This window comes from Peromyscus leucopus, chromosome 22, assembly GCF_004664715.2.
Source record: "Peromyscus leucopus breed LL Stock chromosome 22, UCI_PerLeu_2.1, whole genome shotgun sequence".
Taxonomy (NCBI): domain Eukaryota; kingdom Metazoa; phylum Chordata; class Mammalia; order Rodentia; family Cricetidae; genus Peromyscus; species Peromyscus leucopus.
Window position 1 is genome coordinate 10,251,893 of NC_051081.1, and position 22,499 is coordinate 10,274,391.

At 39.3% G+C, this 22,499-nt stretch overlaps 1 protein-coding gene across 6 annotated transcripts in view; it reads right to left on the minus strand.

Annotated features, from left to right (window-relative positions):
* The window catches only part of LOC114684975 (vomeronasal type-2 receptor 116-like), a 61,570-nt gene extending 39,492 nt beyond the window's left edge, over positions 1-22,078 (minus strand). For all 6 annotated transcript variants that reach the window (XM_037198247.1, XM_037198245.1, XM_028859528.1 and 3 more), the window contains exon 1: positions 21,894-22,078. In XM_037198247.1, the coding sequence (XP_037054142.1) occupies positions 21,894-22,078 (185 nt within the window). The remainder of the gene's footprint in view (positions 1-21,893) is intronic.
* Between the last annotated feature and the right edge of the window lie 421 nt (positions 22,079-22,499).

Consider the following 22,499-nt stretch of genomic DNA (forward strand, 5'->3'; position numbering starts at 1 on the left):
TAAGGAGTTTTGTGTACATAGATTCATTTCTTTTCATCAAAGATTAATTATCAGCTGGTTGTAGATTCTTCCTGGACCTTGGGAGGGGACTATCAAGGGGCTGGACCCCCATAGTCTCCGATAAGCTATGGAGATTGTTGTGAACTCTTAATGGGGAGCTGTTATAAAATATTAAGAGGAGAAACCTATTGGAGCCCACTGAGGTTTCCTAGTAGCTTTACCCAGCAGAACAAAATAAGAGGATGTTTGGGCCAGGGGCCTGAGTGCTAGTTGTTTAGAAAGGTCTACACTTGGCTGTATCTAGCAAGGGGCAGGTCTTTTGCCCCACCCCATGGAATTGTTATAAAAATCCCTTTTGAATAAAGTTCTGGCCTGGTGGATAGGGATCTAGGCTCTCCTGAGGTTCATATATATATACATATACATATACATATACATAGATATATAGATATAGATAGATGGATGTATAGATAGAGAGAGAGATGATGATGATAGATAGATAGATAGATAGATAGATAGATAGATAGATAGATAGATAGATAGATATAGAAAGATAGAGATAGAGATAGAGATAGAGATTTCTATCTAATATTTATGCTGCTCCTACTGAGTCCCCTGGTAAAAAGTCGGGGTGGGATGGCTCCCCACAGAGCCTATTGTCAGGGATTCAGGTGGGCTGACCCATAGGGTGTAAGAGTAGAATAGTTGACCCCAAACCCCTTGTCTGCTATGTGGTAGCATAGATGAAAGATGTCATCCCCTACTCACCCTTTCCCATCTGTGGCAGGTGAGAGAGGTGGCCCAATGTTTGTGAGACTGTGAGACCTATGTCTGCTCCATACCAGCTTCAGCACACAGGAGAGAGAGTCCTGCATCCCCACTTAATAGCACACTAGACATGGTCCTGTTGTCATGGGCACAATTGTGCCAGGCTTCTGAACATGAAAGTTGGAGATCTGACCCCACCCTCATCACTCATATGCCCTCTATAGCAATCAGAAGAGAGGGTGCTGTGCTTTACCTGGGCAAAACAGTAGATTTGACCCTGGTGGAGTGAGTGCTGGTGAGTCAGGTCTGAGGAACCAAAAACAGGAGAACTGGCCCTACTCCTTGATATATGCTGCACTGTGTGACCTAGCCAAGCCAGTGTTGGAGAGCTCACCCATGTTGTGAAGACCAGGGAAAGCTGATTGAATGACCAGCTCAGCTACATCCCAGTTCCAGAATCAGACCTATGTCTTAGCCCACCCCAACTTTCACTGCATCTACAAACTATTGGAGTGCATGCAGTGAGGAACCTACATATCCAATATTGCAGAATCTCCACCACACAGAACAACGACAGAATATCTAAGAGGAACTTCAGAGAGAGCTTATTATGAATACTATAGCAGAAGCAAATGGCCTTGAAGCAGAGCAACGATTCATAGCAACAAACACAAGTAAAAATCAATAAATTAAAGGGTAAACAGTGTGACTCAAGAGGCTACACTACAGTATCTTCAAGAAGAACTTCTTCTTCTCCTCCTCCTCCTTCCTTCCTTCCTTCTTCTCCTTCTTCTCCTCCTCCTTCTTTTTCTACTTCTTCTTGGGTTTGATTTAAATTTTGTTTTCTTTCAGTGGAGAGGTTTCATGGCCCGCAGTAGGTAAGAGGTAATAGGGAGATAAGTGGGATCAGGATGCACGATGTGACATCTCAAAAGTATCAATAAATGTTAAATAGAGAGAAAATGAAATTTAATAATATAAATGTGTGTCTAGAAAAATTCTAAAGTAAAAAACAAAATCCTCCGATCACCAGAGTAGGTCAGTTCAGGCTTTCTCTCCATCATTGCCAGTAGTCTATTGTGGAGGTATCTTTGTGGATTTCTGGGGTCCTCTCTAGCACTTTGCTTCTTCCTATTCCCATGGGGTCTTCATTTATCATGGTCTCTTTTTCCTTGTTCTCCCTCTCTGTTCTTGATCCAGCTGGGGTCTCCCATTGATGAGAAAGAGGAGGGATTGTTGAGACCATGATTGGAAAAAGCACAGGGACAAATAGCCAAACTAGTGGAAACACATGAGCTATGAACCAACAGCTGAGGAGCCCCCAAATGAATCAGGCCCTCTGGATAAGTGAGACAGTTGATTAGTTTGAACTGTTTGGGAAACCCCCAGGCAGTGGGACCAGGACATTTCCTTAGTACATGAGCTGGCTGTTTGGAGCCTGGGGCCTATGCAGGGACACTTTGCTCAGCCTGGATGAAGGGGGGAGGGGACTGGACCTGCCTCAACTGAATCTACCAGGCTGAGCTGAATCCCCAGGGGAGTCCTTGCCCTGGAGGAGATGGGAATGGGGGGTGGGCTGGAGGGAGCACACAGGGGCAGGAGGAAGGAGGACAGGAGAACCCGTGGCTGATACGTAAAATTAAATTAAATTATAAAAGAAAAAGAAAAAGGAAAAGGAAAAAAAATCCTGGTACTCAAGTCAACTAGAAGCCCCTTGAAAAATCACAGGCCACACCAAACCATCAAAACTTCAGGGAGGATTCATACCATGGGATTCCCTTAACACTCTTAGTCTGCACCCACCCTAGCCCCAATCCCTCCACAGCTGAGTGCAGTGTCCCTACATCTAATGTGGGCAGAGACCCCTCTGCTTCCCAAGTGGCTACTCCATCCATCAGAAGTCTATCTCACAACATGAGTGGACACCCTCTGCTCAAAGACAGTCCACATATTCTGGAAGATCACAGAAAAAACACAAGAAAGAAAGCACCCATCCAACAAAGCAAGATGCAGAAGTCAACATGTAGACCAATAATCATCTCAAACACAGATGGCTCAATACCAATGTAAGAACACAATCAACAACAGCCAAGTCAATTTGCTACCTCCAGAGCTAAGCTATATTACTACAGCAAATCTTTAATATTCCAACCCATCCGAAGCACAAGAAGAAGACCTTAAAATCAACTTAATGAAGATGATAAAGGTCCTTAAATAGGAAGTGTATAAATCCATTAAAGAAAGCAAAGAAAAAGAGTTGAAGGAAATCATTAAAATTTCCTGAAAATGGAAATGAGAGTAATGAGACAGATCCATCAATCAAAGAAGATGTTAAATCTAAAAAATTCCTGACAAAAAAAATCAAGGAAATCTGGGGTACCATGAAAAGTTCAACCTTAAGAATAATAGAAATCAAAGGAGAAGAATCCCCACTCAATGGCCCAGAAAATATATTCAACAATATCATAGACGAAAATCATTATAACCTGAAGAAGGACATGACTATAAAGGTAAAGGAAGCTTACAGAAAATCAAACAGACTGGAAAGGAAAAACAAGTGCCCTCACCACATAAATATCAAACACTAAGGACACGGAACAAAGAAATCATACTAAAAGCCACAAAAGAAAAAGAGCAAATAAATAATAAAGGCAGAACTATCAGAATTACACCTGATTTATCAGTGGAGACTATAAGTCAGAAGAGCCTAGACACATGTCCTACATACATTAACAGACGACAGAATGTGGCACAGACTACTATACCCAGGAAAACTTTCAATAACCATAGATGAAGAAAAAAGATAGCCCATGATAATAAAAAATTTAAACAATATCTATCTACAAATTCAGCCGTACAGATGGTACTGAAAGGAAAACATCAATCAAAGGTGGTTAATTAATCCTAAGAAAGCACAGGAAATAGTGGCACACCAGAAAAACCAAAAAAAGGGAAGTACACACACACACACACACACACACACACACACACACACACACACACATTGCCAGCAACAACAACAAAATAACAAGCATTAACAGTGTTTGGTCAGTGATTTCTGTCAATATCAACAGACTCACTTCCCCAATAAATATACACAGACTAACAGGCTGGATTCAAAAGCAGGATACATTCTTCAGCTGTATAAAAGAAACACATCTTAAAATCAAAGACAAACATTACCTTAGAGTAAAGGGCCAGAAAAAAATTTCCAAGCAAATGGACCCAAGAAGCATGCTTTTGTATCCAACTTACTTTCTAACAAAATAGACTTTAGACCAAAATTAATCAAAAGAGATGGGGAAACGCACTACATCCACATCAAAGGAAAAATTAAGCAAGGTGATGTTTCTTTTCTTAATATCTATGCTCCAAATAAAAGGGGACCCATGTTTGAAAGATAATCATAACTAAAATTTAAATCACATATCAACCCTCACATGTTAATAGTGGGAGACTTCAATATCCCTCTCTCACCAATAGATAGGTTTTCCAGACAAAGACTAAACAGAGAAAAACTCGAGTTACCAGAAGTTATAAAACAAATGGACCTAATAGATGTCTACAGACCATTTCACCCAAACACAAAAGAATATGCCATCTTCTTAGCATGTCACAGAATTTTCTCCAAAATTGGTCACATACTTGGACACAAAGCAAGTATCCACAGATACAAGAAAATTAAAATAACACTCTGTTCTCATACTACCATGGAATAAATCTATATTGCAACAACTGAAAAACTACAATTCATGAGGAAAGTCCTCTCTACTGAATGACTACTCGATCAAGACAGAAATAAAGAAATTAAAGGCTTTCTGTAATTCAGTGAAAATGAATACACAACACACCAAAACTTATGAGACACTATGAAAGTGTTATCAAAAAATTAGAGAGATATCATGTTATCTATGTAACAGCACACCTGAAAACTCTAGAAAATTAGAGGCAAGCACACACAAGAGAAGTAGACTGAAGGAAGGAATCAGAAGGCTGAAATCAATAAAATAGAAACAGGGGTAACAACAGGAAAAAAACAATGAAATAAAGAGTTGATTCTTTGAGAAAATCAACAGGACAGAGAAAACCATATCCAAACGAACTAAAAGACAAAGAGAATGTCCAAATCAACAAAATGATAAAAGCATAGGGGAAAAAGTAGAAACACAAAGAATCACCAGGTCATTCTTTAAGAACCTGTACTTCTCAAAATTGGAAAATAAAAAAGAAATGAATAATTTCTTTGATAGATATTTTAAAGACAAATTCAAGTCCTTTGTTTGTAAATGAAAATTATAACATGCACTTGAAAATACATAGACAAATAGCAATGTAAAATGGATAGAAATGAAAGGCTATGAAATGAATAGTGGAGCTAGAGAAAAACATTAAAACATAAACTGGCTTAGGAAAATGTAGCTGAAATCTGTGACATTAGCATTTTGCATTCCTGAAAAGGTCTGTATGATAAAAATTCTATTCAATTTTGTACTTAGTTCTATCATACGATATTCACATCATTGAGTTCATCTGGCGAATCTTTGGTTTCAATAGTGTGAATCATGTGTCCATCAATTTGTTCAATCATCTAATAATCACTGAAGACTCACTCTCACATAGTTGGGCATTGGACAGACAACAACAAATAAACTGTATTTTCTTTGTTCATGGGACTTAATCTATTTTTGATGCATGCTCATAATCAAGTAGCTGATAAGCCATTGTATTACAGGAGAGTGCCTAAGAATTCCAATATTCTTCATCTTCTGGAAACCTCCATCCATATCACTCTTCAGCCCCTCCCTTCAGTCATGGAAGGAAACCATTCAAACATACAATGAATCTCTAAGAGTATTTCCTGAGAATTTGAGATTCATACATATTGACATATATTACATAAGCTTATTTTGTAAGACACAACACTGAATTTACATGGTAACCAACCTGGTCACCCCATTTCAGAGGTTTTATATAAGCCAACAGTCAGATGAGTCACAGAGAATTGCTTATTTTCCAGAGTATTATAGTCCATTTCTGCCATAAAATACCATAATACCATTTTATTAATTGGTTGGCTGGTTTTTAAATAAAAACTGGTGGTAAAATATTTGTACCTAGTTAGAAAAATTACCCTGGTCATTTGATTCATTAAACTTGTTATTTCACAGCGCCTCTGAGGCAGCAAACTGAATACTACACACAGCAGCCCTGATAACACACGTGTATAAGATGTTTAATCAATAAACCAAGAGCTCAATTCAATTGAATCTACTCAGAGAGGGTGTTAAGTACTTTCTAACAGAAGCCTAAAGCTAATCATAAAAACTGGTTCTTCCCTTTCTATCTAAATAAATGTATTGGAATTCAATGACTAGATCCTCCTCTTAGGGCTTCCACCAGAGCAGTTCTGCCTCTGAATATATAGAGGGCTAAGAAACCTGCACTAAGCCTGGTAGTGGTGGTGCATGCCTTTAATCCCAGCACTGGGGTGGCAGAGGCAGGCAGATCTCTGTGAGCTCGAGGCCTGCCTGGTCCACAGAGCAAGCTCCAGGGCAGCCAGGGCTACACAGAGAAACCCTGTCTCAAAACAAACAAAAACAGAAAAGGAAAGAAAGGAGGGAGGGAGGCAGGGAGGGAGGGAGAGAGAGAGAGAGAGAGAGAGAGAGAGAGAGAGAGAGAGAGAGAAAGGAGGGAGGGAGGGACAGAGGGAGGGAGGGACAGAGGGAGGGAGGGACAGAGGGAGGGAGGGACAGAGGGGTAGAAAGGGAGAGAGAGACAGAGAAAGAGAGAGACAGAGACAGAGAGAGAGAGAGAGAGAGAGAGGCTTGCATGCACACAGATGGATACTGTGTGAACATAAATGTGACTGTGACTTTCCTTTCTCCTTCATCCATGATGACATTAGAAGCCCCTATCTACAACTTTCCCAAATACATTTGGGGAAGTTCTTTGAAGACAGTTGTATACACCCTTCTGTGTATTTCCTGGCCTGGAGCTCACCATAGCTCAGGCCGGCATCACAGTCAAAGCAATCCTTCTGCCACAGACTCCCACACAATGAGATTACTGATGTGAACTACCACATCTAGCTTTCTTTCTTTCTCTTTTCTTTCTTTTTCTTTTTTTTGTTTTTGTTTTTGTTTTTACAGAGACAGGGTTTCTCTGTGGGTATCCCTGGCTGTCCTGGGACTCGCTCTGTAGACCAGGCTGGAACTCAAACTCACAGAGATCCACCTGCCTCTGCCTCCTGAGTACTGGGAGTCCTTCTGGAGTAAGTATTTTAAACAATAATTTCTAAATAATTTTTGAGATCTCTGGACCCCACTTTGAGAAACACTGCTAAATAGTCCAGATAAAATTCAGTGTTTTATTTTAATGTAAAACAATGATTCCATATAAATTGAGAGATGAATCCCAAAAGATTCACTCAAGGAACTGAGATGCAGCTCAGTTGGTCAAATGCTTGCCGTGTGAACAAAAACTCCTGAAAAAAGCTGCATCCATCTGATTGTCACAGACTGACTGGCTGACTAAGACTTCAGTACTGTGGAGAGTTTGCAATGCTGCAGGCCTATCCAATAAGTCTAATTACCTCAGTTCTCTCTGAAACAGCCATCCCATGCCCATCAATAGACAAAAAAACTTTTACAGTTGACTTAGGAGAACACTGGAACCTACCAATCCAAATGCTAAGAATGTCATCAGATAAACCAGGTAGTGGTTACTCACACCTTCAATCCCACTTTGATAGATAATACTTACCAAAGTTAAATTAAGATCAGATAAAGGACATTAATAGACCTATAACTCCTAAGTAAATAGCAAACATGAAAAGTTTCCCAACCAAAAAAGAGCTCAGGGTCAACCTGTTTTAGAGCAAAATTCTATCAGACTTTCAATGATAAAATTGATTTACCAGATATTTTCACAAACTAAAAATAGAAGTAACATTGCTAAACTCATGTTATGATGTCACAGTTACCCTGATATCCAAAACACACAAGGATTCCATAAAGAGAGAGTTACAGACCATTTTCCCTCATGAACATAGATGTGAAAATACTCAATAAAGTCCTCACAAACCAAATATAAGAACACATCAAGCCCTAGGACCCAGGCCCTGGGACAGTCAGTCCCCAGGAACCCCCACCCAACACTGCCCCAGTTGCTGGCCAACAGGGAAGGCTCCTGCAGGAAGCCCCCCCATCAAAACACCCCATCGGGCCCTGCAATCTACAAGTTACATGCCCTACCCCAATACCCATCTGCCTGTGACCCCAGTAACTTCTTGATGCATGGAAACCAAACCACCAGCTCTCATTGGACCAAGAGCTCTCATTTGACCAAGAGTAGCTTCCTGAGGCATGCAAACTAAACTGCCAGCTCTCATTGGAACTAGAGCTTTCATTGGACCATGAGTAACTTTCTGAGACAGGAAATCCACTAGCCCTCGTTAGACCAAGAGTGGCTTTCTGAGACATAGACTCTGCCAGCTCTCATTGGACCAAGAGAGGCTTCCTGAGATACAGAATCTGTCACCTCTGACTGGACCAAGAGTCCTGATAAGACCAAGAACGGCTCTGTGAGTAACAGAATCAACTAGCTTGGATTAGGCCAATAGCAGCTCCTTGAGATACAGAATCTGCCAGCTCCAATTAGACCAAGAGCTAAGACTGGACAGAGAGGGAGCTCCCAGAGACACAGACACAACAAGCACAGAGTAGACCAATAGCAACTCAGACACAGGCACCTTTTATACCTATTAGAGGAGGAGATGGGCAGATGCCAAGGCAAAAATACATATGACAACATAAACAGCAGTATGGAATCACCAGAACCTAGCGCTCCTCCAACCACAAGACCTGAACATCACAATGTAGAAGAAGGAGAAGAAAGCAACCTTAAAAATAGCTTCATGAAGATGCTAGAGGCCTTTCAAGAAAAAGTGAAAAATTCCCTTAAAAATTGAGGAAAAGACAAACAAAAATGGAAGAAATCAATAAATCCCTTAAAGAAAGCCAAGAAAACCCTGAAAAAGCAATTAAACAGGTGAGGGAAACAGTTCAAGACCTGTAAAGGAAATAGAAACAATGAAGAAGACACAAACAGAGGGAATACGAGAAATAGAAAATGTGAGTAAACAAACAGGAAGCACAGATGCAAGCATAACCAGCAGAATTCAAGAGATGGAAGAGAAAAATCTCTGGTGTAGAGGATACAATAGAGGAAATAGTTTCATCAGTCAAAGAAAATACAAAGCTAAAAAAGTCATAACACAAAATGTCCAGGAAATTTGAGACACCGTGGGAAGACCAAACCTAAAAATAATAGGGATAGAAGAAGGAAAAGAATACCAACTCAAAGACACAGAAAACATATTCAACAAACTCAGAAGAAAACTTTACAAACTTAGAGAAGGAAACACCTATGAAGATACAAGAAGCCTATAGAAAAACAAACAGACTATTTCCCCCAAAAGAGTCCCCTTGTCACATAATAATTAAACAACTAAACATACAGAACAAAGAAAGAATATTAAAAGCAGCAAAGGAAAAAGGCCAAGTGACCCATCATAATAACACCCAACTTCTCAGTGGAGACTTGGAAAGCCAGAAGTACCTGGACAGATGTAATGCACAAACTAAGAGACCATGGATGCCAGCCTAGACTAATATACCTAGAAAATCTTTCAATCACCATAGGCAGAGTGAACAAGACATTCCAACAAAAAACCAGATTTAAACAATGTTTATACAGAAACCCAGCCCTACAGAAAGCACTAGAAGGAAAATTCCAACCTAAGGAAGTCATATATACCCAAGAAAACACAGACAATAGATAACCCCACAAAAGTAAATCCCAAAGAAGGGAAATAAACGCACATTACCACCAAAAGAAAACAGGAATTAACAATCACTGGTCATTAATCCCTTAATATCAATGGAGTTAATTCACCTGTAAAAAGACACAGGCTAACAGAATAGATAAGAAAGCAGGACCCATCTTTCTGCTGCATACAAGAAACATATCTCAACTTCATAGACACTACCTCAGAGTAAAAGGCTGGGAAAAGTCTTTCCAATCAAATGGTATTAATAAGCAAGCTGGTGTAGCTATCCTAATATCCAACTAAATAGACTTCAAACTAAAATCAATCAAAAGAGATTGAGAAGGACATTACATACTCATCACAGGAAAGAGGTACCAAGATGAAGTTTCAGTACTGAACATTTATGCCCCAAATACAAGGGCATCCACATATGTAAAAGAAACATTAATAAAGCTTAAATCACACATCAAACCCCATACATTAAAAGTGGGAGACTTCAACTCCCCACTGGACAGATCTGCCAAATCGAAACTTAACAGAGAAATAAAGGGTTTAACTGATGTGATGACTCAAAGGAACTTAATCAATATCGGCAGAACATTCCACCCAACAAAAAAGAATATGCCTTCTTCCCAGCACTCCATGGAACGTTCTCAAAAATAGACCACATACTCAGTAACAAAGCAAATCTCAATAGATATTTCTAATTGGCGGAACCTGGAAACAACCTAGATGCCCGTCAACTGAATAATGGATTAAGAAAATGTGGTACTTTACACAATGGTGTTCTACTCAACAGAGAAAAACAATGACATCATGAGGCTTGCAGGCAAATGGATGGAACTAGAAAATATCAACTTGAGTGAAGTAACCCAGACTCAGAAAGACAAGCATGGTATATACTCACTCATAAGTGGATACTAGATGTAAAGCAAAGGATAACCACACTGCAACCCACAGCTCCAGGGAGACTAGCTAATAAGGAGGACCATAGGAAAGACACAGGAATCACCCAGCAATGGAGAAACAGATGAGATCTACATGAGTAAACTGGGAGTAAGAGGGGTTAATAAAGGGCAAGGGAGGGGGAATGAGAGCTTAGGGGAGCTGGAGGTTCGAGCTGGATCAGGAACAGAGTGGGAGAACAAGGAAAGAGATACCACGATAAATGAAGGTACCATGGAAACAGGGAGAAGCAGAGTGCTAGGGAGGTCACCGGGAATCCACAAAGATGACTCCACCATAGACTACTGGCAATGGTCGAGAGGGTGCCTCAACTGAACTACTCTGGTGATCAGATGGCTGAATATCCTAACTGACATCATAGAACCCTCATCCAGTGACTGATGGAAGCAGATGCAGAGATCCACAGGATTGTCCCAGCCAGAGCTCCAGGAGTCCAATTGATGAGAGAGAGGAGAGATAATATGAAAAAGAGATATCGAGACCATGATTGGAAAAAGTACAGAGACAACTACCCAAACTAGTGGAAACACATGAACTGTGGACCAATACCTGAAGACCACCCATGGAACTGGACTAGACTCTCTGGATAAGTGAGACAGTTGTTTAGCTTGAACTGTTTAGGGGACCCACAGGCAGTAGGACTGGGACCTGTCCCTAGTACATGAGCCAGCTTTTTGGAACCTAGTGCCTGTGGTGAGATACTTTGTACAGCCTTGGTGCAGGCAGGAGGGGCTTGGACCTGCCTCAACTGAATGTACCAGGCTCTGTTGACTCCCCAAGGGAGACCTTGCCTTGGAGGATCTGGGAATGGGGGATGGGTTGGGGGAAAACTGGGAGGTGGGAGGAGGGAGGACAGGGGAATCTATGGTTGATATGTAAAATGAATAGAAAAATCTCTTAATAAAAATAATGGAATAAAAAAGAAAAACACATCAAAAAGATCATCCACCATGATCAAGTAGGCTTCATCCCAGAGATTTGGGAATGGTTTAACATTAAAAAAAAATCTGTCAAATGTAATACAAAATAAAAATTTTTTAAAATGAACAAACTATAAAAAACCCTCATGATTATCACATTAGATACTGAAAAATCCTTTGATAAAATCCAAAAATCTTTCTTGATAATTCTTGGAGAGATCAGGGATACAGGAACAAACCTAAGCATAATGAAGGTAATTTTCAGTAAGCTATAGCCAATGTCAAATTAAATGGAGAAAAACTCTAAGCAGTTCTGCTAAAATCAGGAATAAAACAGGGCGTCAACTCACTGTTTCCATATATATTCAAAATAGGACTTGAAATTTTAGCTAGAGAAATAAGACATCTGACATAGATCAAGGAATGTAAATCAGAAAGGAAGAAATCAAGTATTGCTACTCTCAATTGACACAATATTATAAGCAAACCAAAATTAAAAAAATTACCATGAACTGGGCAGCAGTGGTGCATGCATTTAATCCCAGCACACGGGAGGCAAAGCCTGATAAATCTCCATGAATTTGAGGTCAACCTGGTTTACAGAGAGAGATCCCAGGCAGGCAGCAAAGCTATACAGAGAAAATCTGTTTCAAAAAAAATACCATATGGAAAAGCAAAATACCCAGGATAGCTAAAACTATCCTAAACAATAAAAGTACTGCCAGAGGTATAACTATCCCTGACTTCCAGCTCTACTATAGTACTATAGTAAGAAAAACCCCTTGAAGTTGGCATTAAAAACAAACATGGTCATCAATAGAATCAAATTCAGGTCTCAGTTATAAATCTACTCACCAATAGACACCTAGATATTGATAAAGAATACAGAAATACACAATGGAAAAAAAAGAAAGCATCTTCAACAAATGGTGCTGGTCTAACTGTATGTCTGCATGTAGAAGAATGCAAATAGACCTGTATTTATAACCCTGCAAAAAAAACTAAAGTTCAGGTGGATCAAAGCCTCATCATAAAACCATACACACTGAATGAAAAAAAGAAGAATTGGAGAATAGCCTTGAATGTATTGAAACAAGAGACAATTTCCTAAACAGAACACTCATAGCACAGGAACTAAGTACAAAAATTAATAAATTGTACCTCATAAAACTGAAAAACTTCTGCAAGACAAAGGACAGGGCAAACCATCAATTAGACACAACAGAATCCTAAAGAATGGAAAAGATTATGAACAACTTCACCTTGTATTATGGGCTAATATCCAAAATATATAAAGAATTCAAGTAACCAACAAACCAAATAATTCAATTAAAAATGGGGTAAAGATATAAAGAGAGATGAATCTCAAATGGCTGGGAAACATGGAGAAGAAATGTTCAACATTCTTAACCACCATGGAAATAAAAATCAAAACTATTTTGAGATTCCATATTACACCTGTCTGAATGTAAGATCAATAACACAAATAAGAACTCATGCTGGAGAGGATGTAGAGCAAGGGGAGCATTCCTCCATTGCTGATAAAAAAAGTGAAAACCTTGTGTGGATAATTTAGAAATCAATATAGATATTTCTAAGAAAATTGAGAATCAATCTATGTCAAGATTCAGCCACTCTTGGGCATAAACTCAGTTCATGCCCCCATCCTAAACAAGGACATTTTCTCAATTATGTTCATATTGGCATTTTTCATAGTACCCAGAAACTGGAAACAATATATATGAGCATCACCAAAAGAATAGATAGAGAAAATGTGGTGTATTTACAAAATGAATCTTACTGAGTTGTTAGAAAAAAATGGCATCATGAAATTTGCAGGCTAATGAATGGAACTAGACAAATATCGTACAGAGTGAGACAATCCAGACCTAGAAATATAAACATAGCATGTTCTTATTTGTAAGTGCATATTAGCTGCTAAGTAAAGGATAATCATACTACAATCCAAAGACCCATAGAGGCTAAATAAGAAAGGATCTAGGGGATCACATGGCTTTCCCTATGAGTGGTAATAGAATAGATTTTACAAGTGGACTGGTAGAGGGTAAAGATGTGAACAGGAGTGGAGGAATAGAGAGAGAGAGAATGTGGAGAGACAGCTGGAATAGGGGGCATTTAGGAGACCATGAGGAAACCTAGTGCATTGGAAACTTCCTGGGACCTATGAGAGTAACACCAGCAAGGACTCCTATTAATGGAGGATATGGAGCCTTAACAAGTCATCTTCTGTAACTAGGCTAGATTCCAACAACAAAATCTTCAGCGTACACCTGTGCTACCTGCAAGATGCAATGTTGCAGTGGCAACTCAGATCTTCAAAGATGACCAACTAATGATTATTGTGAAACCCAAGCCATGAAAGAGAATCCATGATAGACAGCATCTGGATGGCCAGGAATGACAAGTTGGATGGCTCAGAAACCTAGGGTAAAATAAAAAATAATTGAGAGAGAGAGAGAGAGACAGAGAGAGAGAGACAGAGAGACATAGACAGAGAGACAGAGAGAGAGAGAGGAATGAAAGAAGGAAGGAAGAAAGAGAAAGGAAGGAAGGAAAGAAGAAAAATAAGTCAATGAAATGATTCCTAATGCTGTTCTGTTATATCCATAGAAAAGTGCCTAGTCCAATCATCATCAGAAAGGCTTCCTACTATAGCTTAGAGGACAAGACACAGATACCCATACCTGAACATTAGGCAGTGTTACAGAACTCTGCAAAAGAGGGGAAGGAAGGAGGTATGAGCCAGAGTGGTCAAGGACACAATGAGAACGCAGCCCATAGAATCAACTAAGCAGTCCTCATAGGGGATCACATAGATTGAAGTCACAATCATAGAGCCTTGCATGGGTCTGCACTAGGTCCTATGCATATATGTTAAGAGTTTTTAGCTTGTAGATTTATTGGGACTTTTAGCAGTGGAAGTGGGGATGTGTCTGACTCTATTGCCTGCTCTTGGGACCCCTTTCTGCTTACCAGGTTTCCTTGTCCTCCTTGTTATGAATGTTTGTTCATAGGCTTATTGCATCTTGTTATGGCATGTTCATTTGATATCCCTGGAAGGCCCACTGTTTTCTGAAGGCAAATAAAGGAGGAGTGGATGGAGGGAGGGGGCAGAGAGGAAAGCTGGGGTAGGAACTAGAAGAACTGGATAGAGGGAAGGTTACTATTGGGATGTAGATTATGAGAGAAAAATAAAAAAGACCAATAAACAAAAGTTTGCAAAAAGTTCTGTGAAAGACAAACAAAAAACAAACTAAAATAAAACAAAACAAAAATAGGGGAAAACTCAACTAAAATGGTATTAATGCCAATTTCTGGATGATGAGACTCCTCAGGTTCTTCATGAGTTTTAGGTATTTCCTAATTTACAATAACCACAGGAGCACTATAATCTTTGCAGAAGGAATTCACTACCCATTCTGATTAGAAATTCTCTATCTAGTAAACTTTCAAGTGCTTCTTGATGAGAATAGTTTCTGATAAATGCATCATTAGCAAATTCTATTATTGTACAAGTACAATATACTTACAGAAACCTACATGGTCTTTCATACTGCATATGCAGGCTATAGTGGACAGATTATTATATATGTTGTCAGTCACTTACCAACATGTTATATAGCCCATAATAATATATCTGTGGGCAGACTAAGTGCCAGTCTGTTTTGTCTTTTTATCCCCCAACTCTATTGAAATTATTCAGTATATATTTTCTTTAGTGTCTTTGAGTGAGACTATGTTGAATTAGGCTAATGGAGAGGATAGTACTTATTGTGGTTTTTCCAAACATAGATTTAAACAATACCTATCCACAAACCCAGCCCTACAGAAAGCACTAGAAGGAAAATTCCAACTGAGGGAAGTCAGATACACACTCGAAAACACAGGCAATAGATAAAGCCACAACAGTAAACCCCAAAGAAGAGAAGTACACACACACTACCACCAAAAATAACAGGGATGAAGAATCACTGGTCATTAATATCCCTTAATATCAATGGACTTAATTCACCTATAAAAAGACATAGACTTACAGAATGGATACGAAAGCAGGACCCATCTTTCTGCTGCATACAAGAAACACATCTCAAATTCAAAGACAGACACTACCTAAGAATAAAAGGCTGGGAAAAGACTTTCCAATCAAATGGTCTTAAGAAACAAGCAGGGGTAGCCATCCTGATATCCAACAAAATAGACTTCAAACTAAAATCAATCAAAAGAGATCAAGAAGGACATTGCATCCTCATCACAGGAAAGATCCACTAAGATGAAGTTTCAATTCTGAACATTTATGCCCCAAACACAAGGGCACCCACATATGTAAAAGAAACATTACTAAAGCTTAAACCACATATAAAACCCCACACATTAATAGTGGGAGATCTCAACACCCACTTTCACCACTGGACAGATCTCCCAAATCGAAACTTAGCAGAGAAATAAAGGACTTAACTGATGTCATGACCCAATTGGACCTAATAGATATCTACAGAACATTCCATCCTAACAAGAAAGAATATACCTTCTCAGCACCCCATGGAACTTTCTCTAAAATCGACCACATACTTGGCCACAAAGCAAATCTCAACAGATACAAAACAATTAGAATAACCTCCTGTGTTCTATCAGACCACCATGGTTTAAAGTTAGATTTCAACAACAACAAAAACTACAGAAAACCTACAATCTCATGGAAACTGAATAATGATCAACTGAATCACCAATGGGTTAAGGAAGAAATAAAGAAAGAAATTAAAGACTTCCTAGAGATCAATGAAAATGAAGACACCACATACCCAAACTTATGGGACACTACGAAAGCAGTGTTAAGAGGGAAATTCATAGCACTAAATGCCCACATAAAGAAGTTGGAGAAATCCCACACTAGTGACTTAACAGCACATCTGAAAGCTCTATAACAAGAAGAAGCAAAGTCTCCCAGGAAGAATAGATGCCAGGAAATTATCAAAGTGAGAGGTGAAATTAATAAATTAGAAACTAAGAGAATAATACAAAAAATTAATGAAACAAAGAGTTGGTTCTTTGAGAAAATCAACAGTATAGACAAGCCCTTATCCAAACTAACTAAAAGACAGAGAGAGAGAATCCAAATCAACAAAATCAGAAATGAAAAGGGGGACATAAAAACAGATATTGAGGAAATCCAGAGAATTATAAGGTCATATTTCAAAAACCTCTACTCCACAAAACTGGAAAACCTAAAAGAAATGGACATTTTTCTGGATAGGTACCACATACCTAAGTTAAATCAAGACCAGATAAACTATTTAAATAGTCCAATAACCCCTAAGGAAATAGAAACAGTCATTAAAAGTCTCCCAACCAAAAAAAGCCCAGGACCAGATGGTTTCAGCGCAGAATTCTACCAGATCTTCAAAGAAGAGTTAATACCAATACTCTCTAAATTATTCCACACAATAGAAACAGAAGGAACATTACCAAACTCCTTCTATGAGGCTACAATTACCCTGATTCCTAAACCTAACAAGGATGCAACAAAGAAAGAGAACTACAGACCGATCTCCCTCATGAACATTGATGCAAAAATACTCAATAAAATACTGGCAAACAGACTCCAAGAACATATCAGAACAATTATCCACCATGATCAAGTAGGCTTCATCCCAGGGATGCAAGGGTGGTTCAACATACAAAAGTCCATCAATGTAATACACCATATAAACAAACTCAAAGAAAAAAACCACATGATCATCTCACTAGATGCAGAAAAGGCATTTGACAAAATCCAACACCCCTTCATGATAAAAGTCTTGGAGCGATCAGGAATACAGGGAACATACCTAAACATAATAAAGGCAAAATATAGCAAACCAACAGCCAACATCAAATTAAATGGAGAGAAACTCAAAGCAATTCCACTAAAATCAGAAATGAGGCAAGGCTGTCCACTCTCCCCATACTTATTCAATATAGTACTTGAAGTTCTAGTCAGAGCAATAAGACAACATAAGGAGATTAAGGGGATTCAAATTGGAAAGGAAGAAGTCAAGCTTTCCCTATTTGCAGATGACATGATAGTATACTTGAGTGACCCCAAAGATTCCACCCAGGAATTGATAAAGCTTATAAACACCTTCAGCAACATAGCAGGATACAAGATCAACTCAAAAAAATCAGTAGCCCTCCTATATACAATGGACAAAGAAGCTGAGAAGGCAATTAGAGATACATCACCCTTTACAATAGCCAAAAATGACATAAAATACCTTGGGGTAACAGTAACCAAGCAAGTGAAGGACCTATATGACAAGAACTTTAAGTCCCTGAAAAAAGAAATTGAAGAAGATGTCAGAAAATGGAAAGATCTCCCATGCTCATGGGTAGGCAGGGTTAACATAGTAAAAATGGCAATCTTACCAAAAGCAATATACAGATTCAATGCAATCCCCATCAAAATACCAACACAATTCTTCACAGACCTGGAAAGAAAAATATTCAACTTCATATGGGAAAACAAAAACCCAGGGCAGCCAAAAGAATCCTGTACAATAAAACAACCTCTGGAAGCATCACAGTCCCTGACTTCAAGCTCTACTATAGAGCTACAGTAATAAAAACAGCTTGGTATTGGCATAAAAACTGACATGTGGACCAATGGAATCGAATTGAAGACCCTGACATTAACCCACACACCTATGGACATATAATTTTTGACAAAGAAGCCAAAAGTGTACAATGGAAAAAAGAAAGCATCTTCAACAAATGGTGCTGGCATAACTGGATATCAACGTGTAGAAGGCTGCAAATAGATCCATATCTATCACTGTGCACAAAACTTAAGTCCAAGTGGATCAAAGACCTCAACATAAATCCAGCTACTCTGAACCTGCTAGAAGAGAAAGTGGGAAATAGTCTTGAACGCATTGGCATAGGAGATCACTTCCTAAATATAACACCAGTAGCGCAGACACTGAGACAAACAATCAATCAATGGGACCTCTTGAAACTGAGAAGCTTTTGTAGAGCAAAGGATACGGTCAACAAGGCAAAGCAACAGCCTACAGAATGGGAAAAGGTCTTCACCAACCCCACATCTGACAGAGGACTGATATTCAGAATATATAAGGAACTCAAGAAATTAGACATCAAAATGACCAACAGTCCAATTAAGAAATGGGCTTTAGAATTAAACAGAGAATTCTCAGCAGAGGAAACCCAAATGGCTGAAAGACATTTAAGGAACTGCTCAACATCCCTAATCATCAGGGAAATGCAAATCAAAACAACTCTGAGATACCACCTTATGCCTGTCAGAATGGCTAGGATCAAAAACACTGAAGACACCTCTCTCCTCCACTGCTGGTGGAAATGCAAGCTTGTACAACCACTTTGGAAATCAATATGGTGCTTTCTTAGAAAATTGGGAATCAATCTCCCCCAAGATCCAGCTATACCACTCTTGGGCATATACCCAAGAAATGCTCAATCATACCACAAGAGCACTTGCTCAGCTATGTTCATATCAGCATTGTTTGTAATAGCCAAAACCTGGAAACAACCTAGATGCCCTTCAACTGAAGAATGGACAAATAAATTGTGGCACACATACTCAATGGAATACTACTCAGCAGAGAAAAACAATGACATCATGAGGTTTGCAGGCAAATGGATGGATCTAGAAAAATCATCCTGAGTGAGGTAACCCAGACTCAGAAAGACAAATATGGTATGTACTCACTCATAGGAAGATGCTAGATGTGGAACAAGGATGACTGGACTGCTACTCACATCACCAGTGAGGCTACCTGGAAAACGGGACCCCAAAAAAGACACGGAAAAATGGACGAGATCTACATGAACAACCTGGTCATGAGTGGGAAAAATGAAGGGCGACGGTCGAGGGAAAGAGAGTGGGAGATCCTAGCTGGATCAAGAAAAGAGAGGGAGAACAAGGAATAGGAGACCATGGTAAATGAAGACCACATGAGAAGGGGAGGAAGCAGAGAGCTAGGGAGGCCCACGGAGATCCACAAAGATGCCCCCGCAAAAGACTGCTGGCAATGGTCGACAGACGGCAGGAACTGACCTACTCTGGTGATGGGATGGCCTGACACCCTGATAGTTGTGCCATAAACCCCATCCAAGGACTGAGGAATCTGGATGCAGACATCCACGGCTGGGCCCCTGGTGGAGCACTGGGAGTCTAATTAGTGAGAAAGAAGAGGGTTTATATGAGCGAGAATTGTTGAAGCCAAGGTTGGATAAAGCACGGGGACAAATAACCAAATGAATGGAAGCACAGGATCTATGAACCAAAGGCTGAGGGGCCCCCAACTGGATCAGGCCCCCTGAATGGGTGAGACAGTCATTTGGCTTGATCTATTTGGGAGGCAGCTGTGCGTTGGTGCCGCGTCCTGGGCTCGTTGCATGAGTTGGCTGTTTGAATCCTGGGACTTATACAGGGACACTTGGCTCAGTCTGGGAGGGGGGAATGGACCTGCCTGGACTGAGTCTACCAGGTCGACCCCGGTCCTCGGGGAGACCTTGATCTGGAGGAGGTGGGAATTGGGGGTGGGCTGGGGGAGGGGGAGGGGGGTGAGAGGGGGAGAACAGGGGAATCTGTGGCTATTATGTTGAACTGAATGCTGTTGTAAAATAAAAAAAAAGAAAGAAAAGAAAATCTCTCCATGGAATAGGCCTGCAGGCAAGTCTGTAGGATATTTCTTTGATTTATGGTTGATGTTGGAGGGGCCAGCATACAGGGGGCAGTGCCACCTCTTTGCAGGTGGCCCATCATTGGTATAAGAAAGCAGGCTGAGCAATTCATGAGATAAAGCAAGCATGGACCCTTCATGGCCTCCACATCTGTCCCAGCCCTGACTGCCTTCAAATGATAGACAATGATGTGGAAATGGTAGCTGTAGTAAGCCTTTCCTTTCCCCAAAATAAGTAGGAAGTAGTGACAAACATGGAAATGTCAGCCATCTGCCTTGACCAACAAACAATGTATATATGTCTTGAAGGTTACACAGCATTCAATATGTACATATGACAATTGAGTGTTCATCAAATGTTTTGTTTCAAATGGTAGAGATGTTAATTATGTTTATCGTTATACACAATTTATATGTAAATAATTGCATGAAAGCCTCTAAGTGCTATATTATGTGCACATATATTTGCTTAAATACATTTTTCAATAAAGCATAGTCCATGTTGATAACTTTTTGAAGTGTTATCAATGAGAATTTCCATTATGAGGTAGAATTTCAAAGATGAACCAACAGAAATGCAAACTCTACTGACCTGAAACTGAAAAACAATACTGTGAAGCAACAATCAGAATCAAAGTGTCCACAGTACACTGGGGCTAACAGTTGTAATACATTTAGATGTAAACAAAAGTGAATGTGTGATGAGTGTTAGCTTAATGAAAGCACAGGGAACCTCAATACATTGATAAAAAGGGTCCAGACACAATATATTGCAGCAAAATTGAGGAATTTCAACAGTGTGTGCCTGCTCTCTCTGCTCTGCAGCCACCAGTGTTAACATCTGACACTCAGGATCTGAGATTTTTGTAGATACATTGCATCTCGTTTTCGAATAAGAATATATTAGTTCTCCTATTATTCTCTTAATGTTGTATTTACTCATTAATTAAAAGGGATATTGATCACCTATCTGATATTAATCATGCCCCAAATCTGTGATTGGGCACATGTGAAGCAAAATAAAATTGTGTTGATATAGAATCTAATGCTCACAGATTTATTTTTTCATACTCATTTTTAGCTCAAGAATGACATTAGGGATTGGTACAGAAATTATTTTTAAAGCAATATATACATATATATACATATATATACTCACAAATATGTATGTAATATTTGACATGTAATTTTACATACTAGTCACACATCTCTATTTCTACGTATAAAAATGTGCACTCTGATAAGAGACCAAAATTAAGTAACTTCTTTATGAAGGCTTTAGTTATACTTGCTGATGTAGGAATCCTTGGCACACTCTTGAAGAGACATTGTAACACAGCCTCTTCACTCCAAACTCATGCCAGTGTTGTGCATTTGTGTTTTCATGTCAGATCATGAGACCCTGTGTAATGACAACTTTCAACATAAAGAGATCCATGAGGAGACAAGAAAGAGAAACCTGCTTCTCCTACCTTCCATATTAGTGAATTGGAATCTAATATAAGAAAACCATAGTACAATAAAATGCATTAGAAAATACCAAAATAATGATCGATAAAGGAGAATTTTTTTTCTAGCTCAAATATTACAAAGGGAAATACAGAATAGAATCCCCTTGAGTTTTTCTATACAGGCATCAACTTCTAACTCATGACATTTATGCAGGAAATGAAGAAGTTAATGACTTACATAAAATCAATTATAGTATTATAAAAATCTTCCTCTACAGGTTCTGGAGTAATGAAAAGAACAAAACCACAGTCAGTCCGCAAATCTCCATCTACCTCTTCATTGTGCTTTATTCTCCAAAAGCAGCTGGTTTCTGTCAAACTGTACAAGATGAGAGAAATAGTGAAAGTACAAAGCTTCTTCATGTCTTCCAGGATCTAAAATTGAACAAAGGTGAAACTTGTTTCTCATGCAAGAAACATCACATATGCATTCAAGTCTACCTGCCTTTTTTATTGCTGTTGCTGACTGGGGACCATGTTTATACATCCCAGTTCCCTTTTGCCCATCTGTGCCATTCTTCTTGAATACATTTGGAAAATTCTAGCCTAAGGATTTGCATCTGAGGTCTGCAAAATTTTCATCAACACTGGAAGAAAAACATGTTGTGAAGATCATATTCTGCAGCCCCAGGTGCCATAATTTCATTCATGTCCATGATGTAAATGCCACAGGGACAATCACCTGCTGAGCAGCTCGGGCTCCATCCTGTTTTAACACTCATGTGCATGAACACCATTGGCCATCTTTCAGTGTATTTCATCAGGACTTTCATAGGAGTGAGAG